The sequence below is a fragment of the Phoenix dactylifera genome, chromosome 16 (genome assembly GCF_051530095.1).
Source record: "Phoenix dactylifera cultivar Ajwa chromosome 16, Ajwa_hap1_PhDact_Kaust_v1.1, whole genome shotgun sequence".
NCBI classification, from domain to species: Eukaryota; Viridiplantae; Streptophyta; class Magnoliopsida; order Arecales; family Arecaceae; genus Phoenix; species Phoenix dactylifera.
The window spans coordinates 23453041-23471201 of NC_143205.1; the positions used below are offsets into that span (position 1 = coordinate 23453041).

At 38.8% G+C, this 18161-nt stretch overlaps 2 protein-coding genes across 2 annotated transcripts; one reads left to right on the forward strand and one right to left on the reverse strand.

Moving 5' to 3' along the window:
• Positions 1–5197: 5197 nt before the first annotated feature.
• Positions 5198–5980, forward strand: LOC103711836 (uncharacterized). The gene has a single exon (XM_008798126.5). It carries the CDS (start codon positions 5198–5200, stop codon positions 5978–5980), a length of 783 nt encoding a protein of 260 aa, XP_008796348.3.
• Positions 5981–6035: 55 nt separating this feature from the next.
• LOC103711835 (rho GDP-dissociation inhibitor 1-like) lies at positions 6036–16306 on the reverse strand. Its single transcript, XM_008798125.6, has 5 exons — positions 15948–16306; positions 9547–9610; positions 9248–9466; positions 7525–7649; positions 6036–7346 (listed from the first exon to the last, which is right to left on the reverse strand). Exons 1-5 carry the CDS (start codon positions 16302–16304, stop codon positions 7281–7283), a joined length of 831 nt encoding a protein of 276 aa, XP_008796347.2. The 5' UTR covers positions 16305–16306; the 3' UTR covers positions 6036–7280.
• Positions 16307–18161: the final 1855 nt, after the last annotated feature.

Sequence of the window (18161 nt, forward strand, 5' to 3'; positions counted from 1 at the left end):
GCAAGAGGATAATATAGATAGACGAGGATATGTTACATATGTAGGATAGAATATAATTCTAACTAAATATACATATGTTTATACCTTCAAACCTTGTATAATGGAAGATATACAAAGATTAATTCTTGTAAGGCCTTTCAATACACATGTTTCTCATCCTAGCTGCCCGATTAACCAAAAAGATGAGAAAAATAACATTTCACGAGTTTATTTTAATATCTACACCATTAACCAATCTTTACAAAAAAATAAATGCTCGCTACTAACATCAAAATGGAGATTGAACTCATTGCCGGTAGAGTTCAGCTGTCCGCCAATCTTGAAAAACTTCAAACAAAGAATTTCTTAAGGGTCCAAGTATATGAGGCATATCCGATTCAAATGCATAGCCAATACAGGTATTTGGATCCAGATGCGAATGTCTAGGTAACACTGACAAAGTCGCATAAATTTCTTGTCAATGACCTAGTTTTCCTTCAAATTTGGCATTTCTTAAATGCCTTAGTGTATGAAACTATATTTCAATTTGACTGCTTTGGCACTCTTCGGTCTACGACTTAGTTCATATGTCTTACCATATGTATTTTCCTTCCCTCTGTGGCCTAAAGTTTCCTTTCTAGGGGACTTAGTTCCAATTTTCTTTAGAGAATTTGATTGTTATATCGACAACCATCACTACTCAAGCTTTCCAGACAACCTTCAAAGCCCGAAAATTGTGCTTCCTAGCTGACCACATTTTAGATGGGGTAAGGGCTTGGACGAGGATAAGGAATACGCTTTAGTAGTATAGTGGTTTAAACTTTAGACATCAAAGAAAATAGGCAAGAATACCAAATACTCTAACATTTGGTACATAAGTAGAATTCTAACCAAGGTCCGCAATCTCGAAATCGGATACCGTATCAATACCTTATCAATTTGGTACAGTACAATACGATACAACTCTATATCAAAATAGCTCTCTAATCAATTTTCTCAATTTTTATCTCGATACGCCTTGATATGGACCGGTACACATCTTGGTACAGGCGGTACACCTTGGCACAGGCAGTATGGGACTTGTACCGACTTGAAGTTTAATTTCGTACCGGACGGCATATGGCAATACAATAGACTATGATTCTAATATTTGTTCTGTGGAATTAGAATTGTTTTGGAGAATCCTGCAAGACCCCTATTTGTGTCGGGATAAAGTAGTACCCTGCACCTTTTTCCAAATGGAATAGTCCAAATGGCACAGATCAGCACACAATAGATACAGTTACTATCAGGTCCTCGTACAAAAGAAACACACAAGTTTGTGAAGCATTCAAGAAAGAAGTGAAATTGTACGCATGAAGGACAAACCACGCCCTGTCTCATAGGAAAAGATGCATTGTTTACAGGGCAACTAATTTATAAGACATGCATATCCAGATATAGCGACGAAAGTCAAGAACATTTTTCTGGCTACCGCCTGCCAATACTTGCCTAATACATAAAAACTATATCTGTATAAGCCAGGGTAGTGGCAAGAGTAAATTAAACATCAATATGGACAGGAGGTGGCATTGAACAAAAATGTAGAAGAAAAGAGAGAAAATTGCTTTCTTTCTCCGCAGCAATTGGCAAGAAGGTATAGCAAGAAAACACAGCTCCACATCTTACAGCTAACATATTTAAACTGCGTGAAAACCTATATCAGATTCATTTCAAATTTTGATAATTTTTAGTGGATTGCATCCACAGCACAACTCGAACTTTTCATTACAAAGACTATCTATAAAGACAAAGATGAAAAAAAAAAATTTGAACGGAAAAGTGTAGCAAGATTTGACCTTGGCTGGAATTCCAACACCTCCACTAGGTTGTTGCCGTTGCGATCGTTCCACTGGACTTTCCTCCTCGAACTCTTCTGCCTCTTCCCCGCCAACCCTCCATTCGAGGAGGGTCGCAGAAGGAAATTGGTATCCCCGTCCTCCTCCTCCCCCTTATCAACCCCCTCCTTTTTAGAATCCACGAAAACAGAAGGCTTGGTCCCATGGCAGTTATTAACTTCAACTCCACCCGAATCCATCTAACTCTAACAGGACAGCCTATAAACTCCCGAATGCCCTAATCTAACCACCAAGACCAGGAAAACCCCGCAAATAAATCATTTTCTTTAAAGTATTCAAAAAACCCTAATTCAAGAACAATCTCACGAGTCTCTCACTTTGAAATCCTTCCCGAACTTTGATTCTAATCTCTTGGTTGAAAGACTGCAGACTAATTCTACTCCATCAATCCGGAGTCAAAACATCAATAACGGAGACGAATTGAGGATTGAATAAACCCAAAAAAAAATAAACAAAGCCGAATTTTTAGAATAGAAACTGCTCAAAAAAATCGCTAGAAAACCAGAAAAATGAAGAAACGAAAAAGAGGGCCTTGGAGAAGGAATAGATCGAAGACAAGAAGACAGTCTAAAAAGCAATCAAAGGGTTTCCATTCGTTAAAAATAGAAGAAGAGACCGAGTAGGTTACAGAGAGAGGCGGGAGGAGGAAGGAAGAAGGCGAGAAGCGGCTGCAAATAAGACGGACGCGCACGCTCGTTGGAAGCAGCAGTTGAAATCCGGTGGGCGTCGCTAACGTGCGCCCTTGTACACCCTGGCTTACGCTGCACTTCGCATTCCGAACCATCAGATTCCGTCGAGATAGATGCACTAGTATCCGCCGGAGCAAGGGTGCAAGGAAATTAAACAAGCCCAATAACCTTAAGAACAAAGGAACAGGCTTGATCCAAACATTGTCAAGATCCATTTATTGTGCTTTCATCCAACATCCAAATAAAATTGAAAAAAAGTTATAGATCACCTGCTAGTGATCACCGCTAAGATTACAAAGGATGTGCAAGTTGGTGACCGATTACGCACAAATGAGTGACCGCTAAGATTACCGACCTCACGGTGTTCGGCACCAAAACCTGATTACCATATCTCGGATGAATTGAGTGATGATCAATAGCAAGCAATTGTAGCAGTATTTAATAAAATTATTAAATTTTATTATTCATGAATCTTTGTGCCTTGCAAAAATTGGATGAATTGGTTGTGATTATTTCCAAATTATTTATTGAATTGTCCAATGAACTGCTCTTGTTAAAAGCATTTTGGACATATTGCATATATAAATTATCATATGGTTGTTTTACATGATTGTGCTCCTTTTTTTTTTAGGGGTTATATTCGAATTAGCAAATTTTTAAATAGAATTTAATTTTTTTCATTATTAGTAAATTCTTGGTAATCCGGATTGCAAAACTGTGATCGGATTGAGAAAGAATTCACAGGCAGATGTTGACCTCTTTTCATGCCTTCAATTGATTTTGCCCAAATGGCTGACCCTACAATTTGCCCAAGCAGGCAATTATTTCGTGCGACAACGGCTATTTGGATCCGCTCTGGATCTCACTCACGGTTTTACCGCAATTGCCGTCCAGGGAAGGTGGTATCCTGGGTTTGAGAGAGAGAAGGGGGAGCAGAATGATAAGCCTTCCTTCGCGCGAAATCACCGTAGGATCATCAGCTTCCTGCTTTGAGAGATGTGCCGACGGATGATTGACGGGTTCCGAGTGCTTTGAGATCTGTTCGGTAGGTGTTCCAACGGTGATTTCGCGCGAAGGAAGGTTAATCATTCTTTTGCGCGAAAGATACGACCCGGTCGGAGAGAGGGCGGCTCCGTTCATAGAGCTAAGGGGGGATTGTGACAGGAGAATCCGCGTATTATCGTGGACAAATACGGACATGACAAGTCATACCTTCACGATAACAAATTATTGGTGGTTGGAGATTTGACGAGCCAGTTTTTGCTTCTTTTCTGAAAGACTGCGTATAAAAAATAATGGCTTCCATTGTCAAAACCTCCCAATAGGTTCCTTTGTTTTGTTTCGAGCAGGTTAGTGTTCATATAACTTAAAGAACTTGGACCAAGTGAATTCGTGGCTATCGTTGGCTATTCTGCGAAACCAATAATGGATACAAAAAAGTCCTTTTCGGTTCAGAGTAGTCTATTTTATTCAGTGATACATGCCCTGCTCTTTTTTATATGTTTTTTTTTTCTTTAGTATGGTTAAATAATTTTGACAAATAATTTATGTGAAAGAGGATTGGAATTAATAAAATCATGCTTAGGAATGAGCACTCGCACTTACCTTGCTTTATTTTGATTGCTCGTTTTTCATTTGGTACAATTCACTTGCAGCTTGCGTGAGATTTTGGTTAATTTAGTTAATTTAAATTTACTTAAGCTATTTCACTCATAGTATTAAAATAAGCAAGGCTTTTTCGCTTTTTTCTATTTTCAAAGTCTAGTTTCGAGAATTTAACCATGGCTACATACTGGCAGTTGACAAATTTTTTTATTGGTCACAAAATTATAATTTTGTCACTATCCATCAATATAGACCCAAAAGTCAACAACTGCCTTTTTTTTTTTTTTTTTAATGTGCCACATTGCCAAAATTTTGGTTAATTTCGAAGATGAAACAGCATTATAATATATACTGTTCTATTTAAGCTCTTATATTGTTTTAAATATATTTCTATTTTTTTCTTAAAAACATGTTAACTTTGTCAAAATATATTAAAATTTATAAATTTTTATATTGCAATACAAACACCTATCATTTTGTATTCGTAATTTCACTTAACTATTGCATCTATGACAGCATATCTCAATAAATACGCTTGGTGTGAATTGAAATAAATTTTGATTATATTCACCCATCAACTTTGCTTCCACGCACTCACAAAATAAGCAAAATGAGCAATCAAAATGCATAGTCCAAAAACTCTAAACTATTTTAGTCGTAATCCTCGATAAAACGGTCGTTCCACAATTGCATATCAACAAACATATATTTTGCAAACATAGTTCTTTGGTATGCAACATCATCAAACATGACAACACAGGAAGGCGCAGAGCTTCATGTACAATAAAATACAAGTACATACACCATCTATTTCCAATTAAAATCAATTTAATACATAATATTTACATCATATTTCTTTTTGAAGTGGTCAATTCAAAAAAAAAACAAAATTAACCAAAATCGAACGATCAATTAATCGATCCGATTTACTTCTTACTCCTCCCTTCTTCTCATTCTCTCTCGTTCTAGACGCGTTCTTTCTCTCTCTAGACCGGGAGTGAAAAAAAACAGAGAAGGGACCGAGTCATGGGGTCGCTGGCGGGCCACAACTGGGCGTTCGTCTTCCTGTTCCCGATCGGGATCCGACGGCTGTGGTCGTCCCTCAGCCTCCACGCGCGATCCCCGCCACCATCGTTCCGGTCACGGCCGTGGTACCTCTCGCCGGACCACAACCTCCGCAACGCCGACCTCTACGCTCTCCTCCTCGCCCTCCCCGTCGCCGCCATCGCCAACCTCCTCGTCGCCGCCCCTCTCCGCGCCGCCGCCGCCGCCCTCTTCTGGCTCCTCCTCATCCTTCTCCCCCTCGCCCCCCGCCTCCCCCTCCCCGACGAGCTCGCCTTCCTCCTCGCAGCCCTCGCCTTCTTCGCCGACCTCGCCCTCTCCCCCATCTCACCCTCCGCTCCCGCCCTAGACGCCCGCGCCCGTGACCTCTCCTCCCTGCCAACCCTCGTCTGTGCCGCCGCCTGCCTCGCCCTCGCCGCCCGCCCGGCTGCGATCGCAGCCGACGTCGCCCTTTCGCTCGGAATCGCGTTCAAGGGGTCCTGGGCGCTGCAGGCCGGGCTGGCGCTGTTCGCCCTGCCGCCCCGCGGGTGCCTCCGCGCCGCCGCCGGCTTGGAGTGCGAGCTGGAGGAGGACCGGTTGAGGGGGGTAGCGCTCTTGGACTTGCTCTTCGCCGGCAACGCCGTGGGGATCGCCGCCGCCTGCGTGGGGATCTACTGGGCGGTGACAAGGTCCATCAATCGGTCGGCGGAAGCCGAAGCGATGATGGCATGGCTCATGATGAACCCGCCTGATCTTGAGCTGGACTGATGACTAATCCCATTCCGGGGTGGCACGGTGACCATAATGATGGAAGAGGCCCTCCTCTTTTTTTTCCTTTCTTTCCTTCCTTCCTATTTATTCTTAATTATTTTTTATTTACAAAAATTCTTTATTCTTGATGAAGAGCTCTAATTTTAGGAAATCTATTTTATTTTTACAAACATCACTGTAAAACTAATTTTGTTGGTGGATAATAATGCCATCGAGCTGATATGGCAGCAATTGATTCTACTTGGGTCTGGAAAATCTTTAAAAAAAAAACAGTGAGATTTTTTCCTTGAAAAAAAAAAAAATCAGGAGGTCAAAAGCTTTGAGAGTTTTTACGAGGAACATAAATAGCTTATACGCATGATGTCATACTGTAACAATGGGGAGAAATCAAGATGGAAAAAAAGAATTGCTAATGAAAATCATATTTGAAAATGTTCCAAATTGCAAGCCAATTTGCAGGCTAGTTTGTCTCACTTTCGATGACTGGTACAATTTTAATGCCCGATTGACTGCCAATAAAGCTAGCTACCTAAGTTTAGAAATTGAGTTTTGCAAAAGCCTTGCATTTCTCGAGTTCCACAGCATCCATCCATAGTAAGATATAATAGATTTAAATTTAGTAAGACAAGCATCCGCCGCATATCCCAGTAGAGAGTCTATGGAATCAAAGTTGATATCAACTGAAAGATCCTCATATTTCCAAGTTGATGTTGCTATAAGAACATGATCCATATTCTTTTCCAAGCCACAAATGTTGTAATATATATGCTGCTGAAGGTGAATACTCCCACCAAAGCAACCGGTGCCATATGATTTTTTTTTCTTCCAGCGATCACTTCTTTCAGCCCCGGTCTTGTCTCAGCCTGGATTTCATCTCAATTTTAATCTTGTCCTATCTTATTAAGCTTTTTGACCCCACGTAAACCATGTTCCAAAATCTACAGGCTGTTGGTTTTCTGTTTGGTTTTGCCAAGGCACCGAATTTATTATTTCTCACAATGATATTCTGATTGCAATTGAGAATTTAGTAAAACGGAAAGAATATAACAGCATAAGATAAGCATAACGGAAACAACATAGACAGGCCCTGGTCTAATTCCTCATCGGCTTTTCTGGGATTGGATTGGAGCGGAGATGTTGGAACTGATGCACTAAGGTATAGTCTCTTTAAAAACCAGTTTTCTTTTTTTTTTTTGCCACTGTTAAAAAACATTCTGGAGCTCGAAGAAGAGTATATTTGCATTGCACAGCTGCTTTCATTCAGTTTTAGTTTTGTTTGATTTTGAGAAATATATGATCAGCGCTTCTTGATTTCAAAGCAGTAGTCGAGTTCCAGGTGGCATCTCTTGTCATCATCTTCAAACTGCAATCAGCCGGAGAAACCAAAATCAGTAGTACCATGCAGGATATATTTTGTTTTCAGTTACCAGATATAAGATTCCAGATAACTGACAAAAAAAACAAGGACTGAAAAATGGTAGCCAGAAACCAAGTTGATAATTTGGGAGCTTGCATCCGGATACCCATTTGATCGTATGTACCTTAAGTTTTGCTGAGTAGATTCCACGAGCGAGCGAACCGGATGGAGTAGTCTCTTCTTCGAGCAAATGTTCATAGGGACCGCGCTGAGGAGCAAAAGTACCGAGCATTCCCTTCCTTTGATCGACTGAAATTTTGAGAGGGTAAAAAAAGGAAGGTAGAAGTATAATTCATTAATTTTTGTGAAAAAATAATTGGGCAAAGCCCAATTAAAAGTTATTAAAGATGAGAAAAGAGACTCCAGTTAGCCTAGACTAACCATGCGCAGAGATAAATTCATGAAGCACATGCAACCATTCTCTGGCTAAGATAAATTAATGTCAAAGATATATGGAAATCATAACTATCAGTTGCAAACACAATATCACCAACAGAGAGACCATGGACCGAATATTTGTGTTTGCTTCTTCGTTTGCTATTAATTCTCAAGATTTTCAGGTTTCAATTGTAATGCTCAACCAGTTATGACAGAAAGCAGATATAGCGATATTCTTAACCAGACTACGATCATATCGCCATGCATAAGGGTGCATAATTGGAAACGAACAGTATACAACTATTGCTGCAGGAAATCACCAGTTAAACTACCCACAAAATGTAGAAGGATTATCATGCAGTCCTTATTCTTTCATTCTTTACTGAAAGACACGAAAACATCATTCACCTAATTGAATTGATTTATTTTTTTTTTTATGGATGATTTGTTAGATCTCCCTAAAAGGAAAATGAAAAGGCAAACTAAAATGTCAAATGGATCGTCATGAATTATTAATTCTCCATGACTTAAGCATAGAACAGAATGAACTAGGTAATAAACTAATCTGCAGCCTGTTGGTTGTTAGTCAAGCTTAAACTTTGCAATTACCACCTTCATCAGGTTCTGATTAGAGAATACCTGGTATATGCATAGAGAAAATCAGCTGAGTTTATATTTCTTCTGATAAGTCAAAAACTAGTCGGGAAACAGTAAGTTGCTAAATGAAATTAGGGTGCTCAACCATAGAAGCGAGTTGTTTTTCCGCACCTATTACTTGGAGAGTGAAGGTTTTGGTATCTTCAAATACATTCTTGCCATGAACCACTCACGTCCTACCTGTAACTCATTGGAGGAAGTAGTCGTGATGCTATCTAAAGAGTGGAAAACTCTTCCATTCACCGCTCGTTTCTGAAAACATGATAACAAGGGAATCCTGGAAATCTTCCTTTGGGACCTTAAATTTGGGTCATAGTTCCACGCTCCAAGCATAGAGCTACTATAGGAAAACTGATACGATGTATGGCCCTATAATTGGATGGTCAAAACTGATCCGAGATATAAAAGTGGGCACAGAAAACAGATAAAATAAAAGCAATGTTAAAGAGGAGGGCTCGACAAATTTACCCCAATGAGAAGAAACAATGTGAAGCCAGTGACATACAACTAATATTTGACTGATTCATCACAATTCATAATTCTCATTAAATTATTTAAGAAACAAGCACAAGAAAGTCCTCTAAGTTAGCAGATCACATCAAATGTCGGACTTATTCTTTATTTCTGATGTTTGTTGCATTTCCTTAATTCTCCAAAAGCTAGATTTCATCAAGTATTCACTTTATGATGGCATGCATTTTCAACTAAATGGATATGAATGTCAAGCTTGTTATAACTATGGAGCAGGAAATTCTAGGGTTCTGTCATCGGTTTGGTTTTTCTCATCCAAAAGTCAATGTAACAAAACATACCTTGGAGGCCTTTCTTCCAGACTGTGTTCGAGTAAGTTAAGCCAGATACAATGTTATGTTTAACACTGAAAGTCAGCTTGAGACGATATTGTGATCCCTCCTTGAGAATAAATAGGACACGGCTTTGATTCTCTGCCACCGGTAAGGGTGTAATAGTTTCAGCACAGCTCTCAGAAACAATTCCTATGGAGTGGAATGCAACTTCAGGTTCCATTTGGCCTGCAAAAAGGTGACAGGTTTTAAAAGCAAGACCATGGCAAAAATTTAAATTAGCGAGTAAGAAAAACGGTAAGACTGACCATTAAATTCTCCCTCAAGACAACCAAGCAGCTTCTCTTTCCACCTCCTCAAACTTTCGTCATCCTGCAGGACACAGGATTTTAATTGAAGATAAGATGACACTTAAATTTGTCCTGTAAATGCGAAAGTCCACTTCATAAAGGAGGAAAACAAATGTAAGAGATGCATTAACTATTAGTAAGTAATTTTATTCCTCCCCAGCAAGGTCTACCATACCGACCCGTCCCGCCCTGCACCAACCATGCTGTATCATACTCGCTAGGTAACGATACGGTACTGAAGTTTGATTCGGTATATGAGTCAAATCGGTTCACAATGGTCCAAATAGAGTAGAACGACTCAGTACCAACCTATACCACCTAGTTTCAGGTTGTATCATGACTAGGAGTGAGAAAAAAGTGTTAGAAACCTATCTCAGTACAACGTGCATGCCATACCATACCATACTGAGCCGACCGTGCCATACTAAACCAATAGATATTAGTACAATTTTCAATACCGGCTCTGCAGACCTTGCTCCCTAGTGACACACTACCCATATGTAGTAAGATTTTCCTATAGTCTAGAAAGAGGAGGAAGTTGCTTCATGAATCCAATTTTCAATGCATATATGTTAGCGAGTACATCAAACTATCTAGATAATAGTGTTAATATCAAAATGCAGGCATCAATTATAAAGTCTATTTTAGGAAGATTTAGCTCCACATGGCTGTAAACATGAACCGTATGTCAAGGGTCTCATCAAAACAACCATCATGTGCTGAGATAGATGAGAGGGAAAAGAAAGAGAGGAAGAGAAAGTAGGACAGAGAGAGAGAGAGAAGAAGAAGAAGAAGAAGAAGAAGAAGGGGAGATATTGGAGACCAAAGGAAGGAGAGAACCCTCACATGGCCCTCTCTCAAAACATCTTCCACTTGCAAACTCTCTTAAAATGCACTGTTGGTGCAGTTTTCCTAGGTGATGATGGATATGTTGCAAAAGAAGCTTGTTAGAAGCTTGAAAGGGTTTGCTGAGTTGTATAATAGGCAGCTAGCTTATTTTATTTATTAATTTATTGTCTTCAATATGTAATCCGGCATATGAATTCTTTTGTGATTTGAATAGTAAAAATATTTGGTTCCCATTGGATATTTGGATAGATCTATTAGATACCTTTTATGGAATTGTTTATTGTTTCTTTCAAAAAATCTTTGTGTAGAATGATTATTTGAACATGTGGATATCCCTTGAGTTGCAACCTGATGGATCCATGGACAGAATCGACATTCTAGACTGTAGAACACAAACAATTACTACTATCAGGGTTTTGGGCAACCAGGGGATCTAACACTAAAAATCTTTTGTTTCTCCATCAAAGATAAGCATGCTATTGTACTATGTATATTTAAGATTTTCTTTTTTAGTTATTGTTTGAGTAGATATACATCACTTCATTTGCAACCCAAGGAATCAAGAGTAGGGTTCTAAGACCATGGAACACAAACAAATACTGTTCTTTGAATTTTAGGCGACTATGGGATTGAGATATTAGGCAAAGTGCCAAAAACTGCCAGATGGTCCAAAGATGGAGAGGCTTGACAGACACCACAACCTTGACCTTTGGTATTCCACAGACCATGCAAGGTAATCAAGAAAGTATCCAAGAAAAATAAGAACAATTGATGATAATGAGTGGGAGGGTCTGAATAGGCAGTGTTAATATGGTAGGCTTTTTTGGTGGGTTACATGATATCCGCCATCAATGATGAAGAATTGATACTAGAGTTACATGAAACTAATAAAAATTTTAAGCTAAAATGTAAGAAAGAACATTCCAGCAACATCATTGTAGCAAACTGAATTTTAGCAATCACCTTTTAAAACCTATTAACTAGCCAAAGATACCTTATTTTCCAATATGGAACAAAATCAGACCATATTCAACGTCTACAAAACCGCATGCTGTTCATGACTCCATAAAAGAAAAGGAATATAAAAACTAAGGAGGTGGTTGCCTGATTTTTTTTTTTCCCTTCACCTTACGTTTGTGCTCGTGATATCTCTTTCTTCCCTTTATAGTTATTATGATGCAATTGCTATTGAAGAGAGTCTTTTATGGCCTAAAGGCAGATGCAATGGGTACAAATCTCAGCATATAAGCACCTTTATCAGCATAGTTCATTAGAGTCCTAATATTTTAGGAGTCTAAAACTCCAAAATAGGAAGGAACAATAGTTGGCTTTATAATATGGACTGCATTAGGTGTCCAACAGATTGTACATGGAATTTTGATTGAAAAATTTAAGGGAGGCCTGGTACGGTTGCTTTTTCTGCTCTTCTTGTCTTGCTTCTTCCATTTTCTGCTATTCTCTCTTTTTCTTATATATTTCTGCTCCTATTCTTCTTCTTTGCTGGATTATTGCATTGTAGATTGATCCTTTCATGTTATTAAAATATGATCTATTAGAATTTCATCATTCTCAATTTCGTTGTCAAGTTACTTGACTACTAAATTAACTTGACAACGAAATTATCGCATAGCATGATCAGATTTCTGCTGCGCTCGATCTTGATCTGATACAAAAAACTTAGTTTTCACTTCTTCTAATCTCCTTGAACCAGTCTTGATATTGAGTTCACCGAGTTTGATATTCTTTCTAACCCAAGAAACTCTTGCCTATGTTTTGAGACCTCCCAAAACCTTAGGGATTAATACACGAACTCTCTTTCCCCACTATAACTGGAATCTATTTCAGATCTGCCTTTTTCTCAGTCCTGGACAGCAAGCATCCAGAACTTTCGAAGAATAAGAAATCTTATTCTTTTTTGCCTGCCACTGCTTGTACACAACCCTAACCCAAGTGACCTACATCTCACTGCCTCCAAGTCTCCAACCTTACTAAATTGAGATGTGGGGATTCAGGTAGTTATGTAAATCATACAATTATTGTTTATAGCTATTGAATCCTCCCTATTTAGGAAAAAGAAAAACATCATGCTACAAATCTAATTCTTGCAGAAACTCTTGCCTATGCCGCACCATTCTCACACTCAAGATCCATCTGTATCAGCCTAAATTCTATCACCATCATCATGATTTTTGCAAGTGACTATGACTTATCATACAGTGCCTCATGATTGATTGCTGGATTGCCAAATCAGTTAGTTTGTGTCATCAAAGTATTTTCCTCTATTGATCACTAGAGAAACAAGCAAACTAATCCAGTGTATTTATCAAATTAGGGGGAAATTGATGAAAATCTGATAGCCGACCATGCCACTTCTTCAAGATTCGGGTATTTTGATGGTTGCTTTGCTTTTCTTAAATTCCTCTAGCAATCACTGAGGATCTTTAAGAACCTTGGTTGTTACTTCTACATCTTCAGGATGCTCCTCCTGCAAGTTTCGACAGTTTGGAATTATAGGGCACAGATCTCTAGATATTCAAGAGGAATATGTGTGTAACAATTTTGCCCTCTAGATTACTCATACTTCAATCCAATCCAGAAAATCTAGGATCAGATTTAGTTGTTCCACTATGAGGATATTCCAGATATTGCATGTCCATCTTGCTATGTTGATGTGTATCTTGGTAGCATAATTGCTGGCAAAGGTTGATGATTCTCTACTCACATAGTTTGTAATGTCAATGCAATTTTGACTCGGATCTAGAAAGAGATAAATCTGGTTGTTGATTTGACATTTGGATGAATCAGGGCAATGGGAAAGATACTCTAGTTATTAATTAAAGGCGAACCTCAAACCTAATGTAGAATAGGATTATTAGAGTTTACGGGATACACCTGGTAAACAAGAATATTATTACGCACATTAATTTTCAGCCATATCGAAACATGAAACTGTCACAGCCCTTGACTATTTTAAAGCCTACTGAGCAACTAAATCTATCATATTTGGAGCGGGACACTTAACTATAGCACCTTCTATAAGAACAAAAATCTATAAACAGTTTATTAAGATGTGTTTAAAAACAAAGCTGACCTACCAAAAGTCGCATTTTGCCCAGTAAAGTGATCCGGATAAATCCCAGCCAGCAGTTATTGAACTCTTAAATAAACATCACAGAGGATTTCTCTAAGAAAGATCCTGTCCCCCCTAATTGTCTGCCATTTGATCTCATTTTTTAAATTGATAGTTGTTGCCCTGCTTTTTTTCTTACTATAAGTGACATTTTCGGGCCATGGCTTCCAAATGTAAAGACGAAAGTACGATCATATACAGCTTCCAGATTTGGTAATCATTATCATGCCAGTACATATTAATTCAACTTATCATCATGTGCGGACAAATAAATGAGCAGATCCGTTAGAACTCTGTGTACTCTGACCGAGAATTCAAATCTAAAGGATCAGACACATATTGATGAATAGCTGCTACTCTATGATCCTTGATATGGGATGGTGAGCCTCGATACACATCGATTATGTGTCAATACGAATGAGCAGAAAGAAAAAAGTGTACAAAGCAGGACAGAGCCTAGATGGCTCAATATGGGCATTACGGGCCTCGTTCACCCAATATTGGTGCATACCGGCCCCAATGATATCAGCACAAGGCCGGTGCGGTATGTATTGGCCAATACAGTTGCATTACATCCACAACAATTCAACTTCACTCCAACTAGGGTGAATATGTCCTAGAAAAACAAATATCAACCAATACATCAGGTATCAAGAGATGTTACTTTAACAACAAGTGGAGTTATTAGAGTGATATGGAGCATCAAATGTGGTAAAACATATCAGCTGATTGGAAGCACCTTCATAGCTATGGTCACATTCAAGATCAACAAGTAGTTAAAGAAGAATCTTCCAAGGTCATCTTCGCAATGTTAGGAAAGATAATTATACTGATTGGTTCATTATGTGTTTTTAAGGAAAGAATAGAAAAATTTCAACAATGCACAAAATGGCATCATCTGAAGAATTATGCTATCAAGAACCCTAGAAGGAGAGGTGGTATGAGAGAGAATGATGGTCAAAAGCTACTACTTATTTATCAAGGAGGTTGTATATAAGCTGGGAATTCTCCCTTCTACTCCTCGATGCTGGCTCTTTTTCGAGCTGCTTCCTTCTTGAAGCTTGATGATGTTTGCGGAGAAAAAAGAAATTAGCTGATAAGAAAAAAAAAAGTATGCTTTTAAATTAAATCAGTTTTTTTGTTAGGCAATAAAATAGCATAAAGCATTAAATGTTATTGCACAAAAGTAGAGATAAATTCCTGTAGGCATTTCTCTTTATTATTTAAAAATTCATTTAGAATCATTAAGCGGGGCAGGAAGGTTGAGGGAAGAGCATCTCAAATATTATGATCATAACACAACACATTAGTTCATTATGGATTTAAAACGACTGAGTAAAGGAAGAACAATAAAGAAGTGATATATGGGATCTTGACAAACAATGTGACCGATCATTAAGACCCTTCTACACCAACCAGACATAAACTCCTAGGAAGAGAAGCACCATCTGGTCACCACAATGCTACAGCGACAGGAGATATCAGAAATTTCCATCGCTATTTTTTTACTTTATCGATGATTATGTCCTTTTGTGGGCTGGCCAAGTAGGCATCTGGCCTTTCCTTCCTACTATAGTTTGTTCACCAGCAAATGTGATCTAGTGATTGGAATCAGTCAACTTGTATTATTGTACCAGTTTTTATTTAAATAGATTTAGACTCTATCAAGCAAAACTCAGACAAAAAATCTACCTTCGACAACTCAAGGCATTAAAATCTGCAGTGCATTAAAAAAGCAATTACACAAGCATCAAAGCTAAGTAATATAAAACCAGTACTGCTGAATATATGCTAAGTCATTAGCTAGAGAAGAGACTAAGATATTGATAAATAAAGACTAGGTTATTAACGACCACGAGGAACCCATTCAAGAGAGAAGGGGCCTTTCAACATCTAGCATTTTCTATCTGGAATGTAGAAATTATACATTGCAACAGATCAAAGAGCAGTGCAGCAAATTGCAATAGAGCCCCCAGCTCAAATCAATTTATACTCGATAACACATTTTATAATAACCACAATATGAACCACAGATTGTGGAGAAGCCGCAAATTTTAAGACAAACATGGAAAAAGGACCTAAAAGAAAAATTCTTAGAAATAGACAAAGAGATTGAAACCCACAGGATCAATCAGATAACAGACATCTCCTAGAACGAAACCAAACCAAAATAACCCACCACCTCACAACACACAACGTCAAAACCGACCAAGAATCCAAGAAAACTAAAAAGATCAAAAACAAAGATCCAAAGTACAGCATATATCAAATTGATTTGGAAAAAAGATCGCATCTTTGGCAGTAAACCACATCCCGAATCTTGAAAAAGAAGGAAAAAATGTCATGAACTAGAGGTAAAAGAAGAGACTGAAATCAAGACCTTATCTTTCTCCAGCTGTTCCTTGAGAGGGATCAAAGGCCCGGGAACGAATCCATCGGCGGCGCCCTCCTCGTCCTCCTCTCCTTCGACTTCCTCCTCATCGAGCTCGGCGTTCTTCTCATCAACCAAGGCATCATCACCGCTCCCTGTCGCAGTCGCAAGGACGTCCCTGAGAGTTCTCGAGGCGGAGGAACTCCCCGCTTCCGCTCTCCTCTCTCCCTCCATCGTCGCCAAAACCCTTCTCTCCGATCGAAACCACGAGGGTTTAGGACACCAAAATCGAGGCCCGCGGAGAGAGGAGAAAGAAAGAGGCGTTCGGAGGTGTTTATATGTGTTCGAATGGGGATGTATCATCATCAGGTATGTATGTCTTAACATTCGAACAATAATTTATATTGTCGGTGCTTCCTTGCGAATTGTGTACAAAGACCAAATCACTCATGGCTATGGTTGGTCCGTTGACTTAAGGAGTTAAACTTGTCGGCTGAGGTCGGAGATTATTTTGACGCTCCCTGGATTTGGTCAAACCGACTCTAGCACCAAAATGGCCTAGGTCTAGGTCTTGCTGGAAGAATCCCCCAGGGAATTTTATGAGAATGGTAGCGACTTTTTTTCCCCTTTTTTTCTTTTAAAAAGCGTGACTCAGCTTAAAATGGCCAGAGTAGCCGTACAGGGAACGCATATACCTTGATTAGGGTAGAAGAATATGGCACCAGAATATTTTATTATTTAAGGTTGCTAGTCTAGACACTTAGATCATTGTATAATTGTCTTTCCTCTGTGCATGCTATGGTTATAGTTGCCAAAGTTATCATGTCCGAGAGATTTTTTGAATTCGGTTTGCATAGGTTCCTCCACCGTTGTGTCGTTTTTTTTTCTTTGACTCTGATGGCAGTGCTTATACGAATTAGCATGTACAAAAAAAAAATATTATTTAAATAGGTTATAAGCTGTGATGAATAAGATATGAAATTTTTCTAATGGCAACCCATCTCTTTGCTTCCAAATTTTTCTCTGATGTAGGTGGTATGAGTGCGATAAATTTATTGCTGGAGTGTAGAAGACAGTTGGGTAGTAATGATGTGCAAGGAGTGACGTTCATTTCCTTCATTCATTATTATAACTTGGAATTGGTATGATGAGTGAAGTTCTAATGATACCAAAACTTAATGTCATCAAACTTAGAAGAAAAGCATTCATGATAGAATACCGATACCATTTACACCAAAGCATAAAAGTAAGTCCCATAGACATGCATGCATGGATGGCAGCAACAGCTATAAGAACATATCAGAAACCGATTTTAGAATTGCATATATTGCAGAGCAGAGTGATGTGCTTTTAAATTTTGTTTTCATTTTGGCTCTTCCACCAACTCAATAGATTAACAATATTGTCAGTTCAAACATGTATCTTGCCCATAAAATTTAAAATGTAAAGAACAAGCGACTGATGAATGGCATGTACAATGACATGCCACCAAAGAGAGCACAAATTAAATAGAGAGGAGGATACACGTAGCTAGATTTCATTGACCAACTAGTTCGATCCATAAAATTTGAAACTAAACTATAATTTGCTGAGTATTTGGTAATGCTTCTCTCTCGCATACACGTCTCTTAAAGCAGCGGACGGTGACTGGAGGTTTACCTGTCGATACAAACTTCCAAGTTGTGTCAGAATCACATGGAGGCCAACAGGCCTCTTTCTTGCCTTGCGGGGGCATCCTGGAAGGAATCCAAGGGGAGAAGCCCACCACCGACCCCAACGACTTATTGAATTAAGTGGCCCACCTATCTCGATTTTGAAGAAGTCTTTGCAGAGAGTGTTGTGCCTTCCAGGCCATATACGTGCTTCATAAGGCGAATAGGGCTACTAATTGTATCGCCTTTTTTGCTGCCTATCATTCAAAAAAGATCTTCTGGACTGGGCATACTTATGTTCTTCCGCCACTGTGCTGTCTACTTTCTAGTGATTTAGCTGGCTGTGCTCATATGAGATTAATATGAGCAGCCGATGTACCAAAAAAAAAAAAAAGCGTTTGTAGAGACATATTTGTGGTGTGAATGGCCCAAACCAAATTTAATGTGGGAGTGAAATCCTCCATCTGCTCTTCCTTTGGAATTCTCGAATTTATAAGTAATTGTGATGTCTGCACAAGCTTTACGGAGGGTATTTATTATTACAAAATTATTAAATTTATTAAAATTTAAT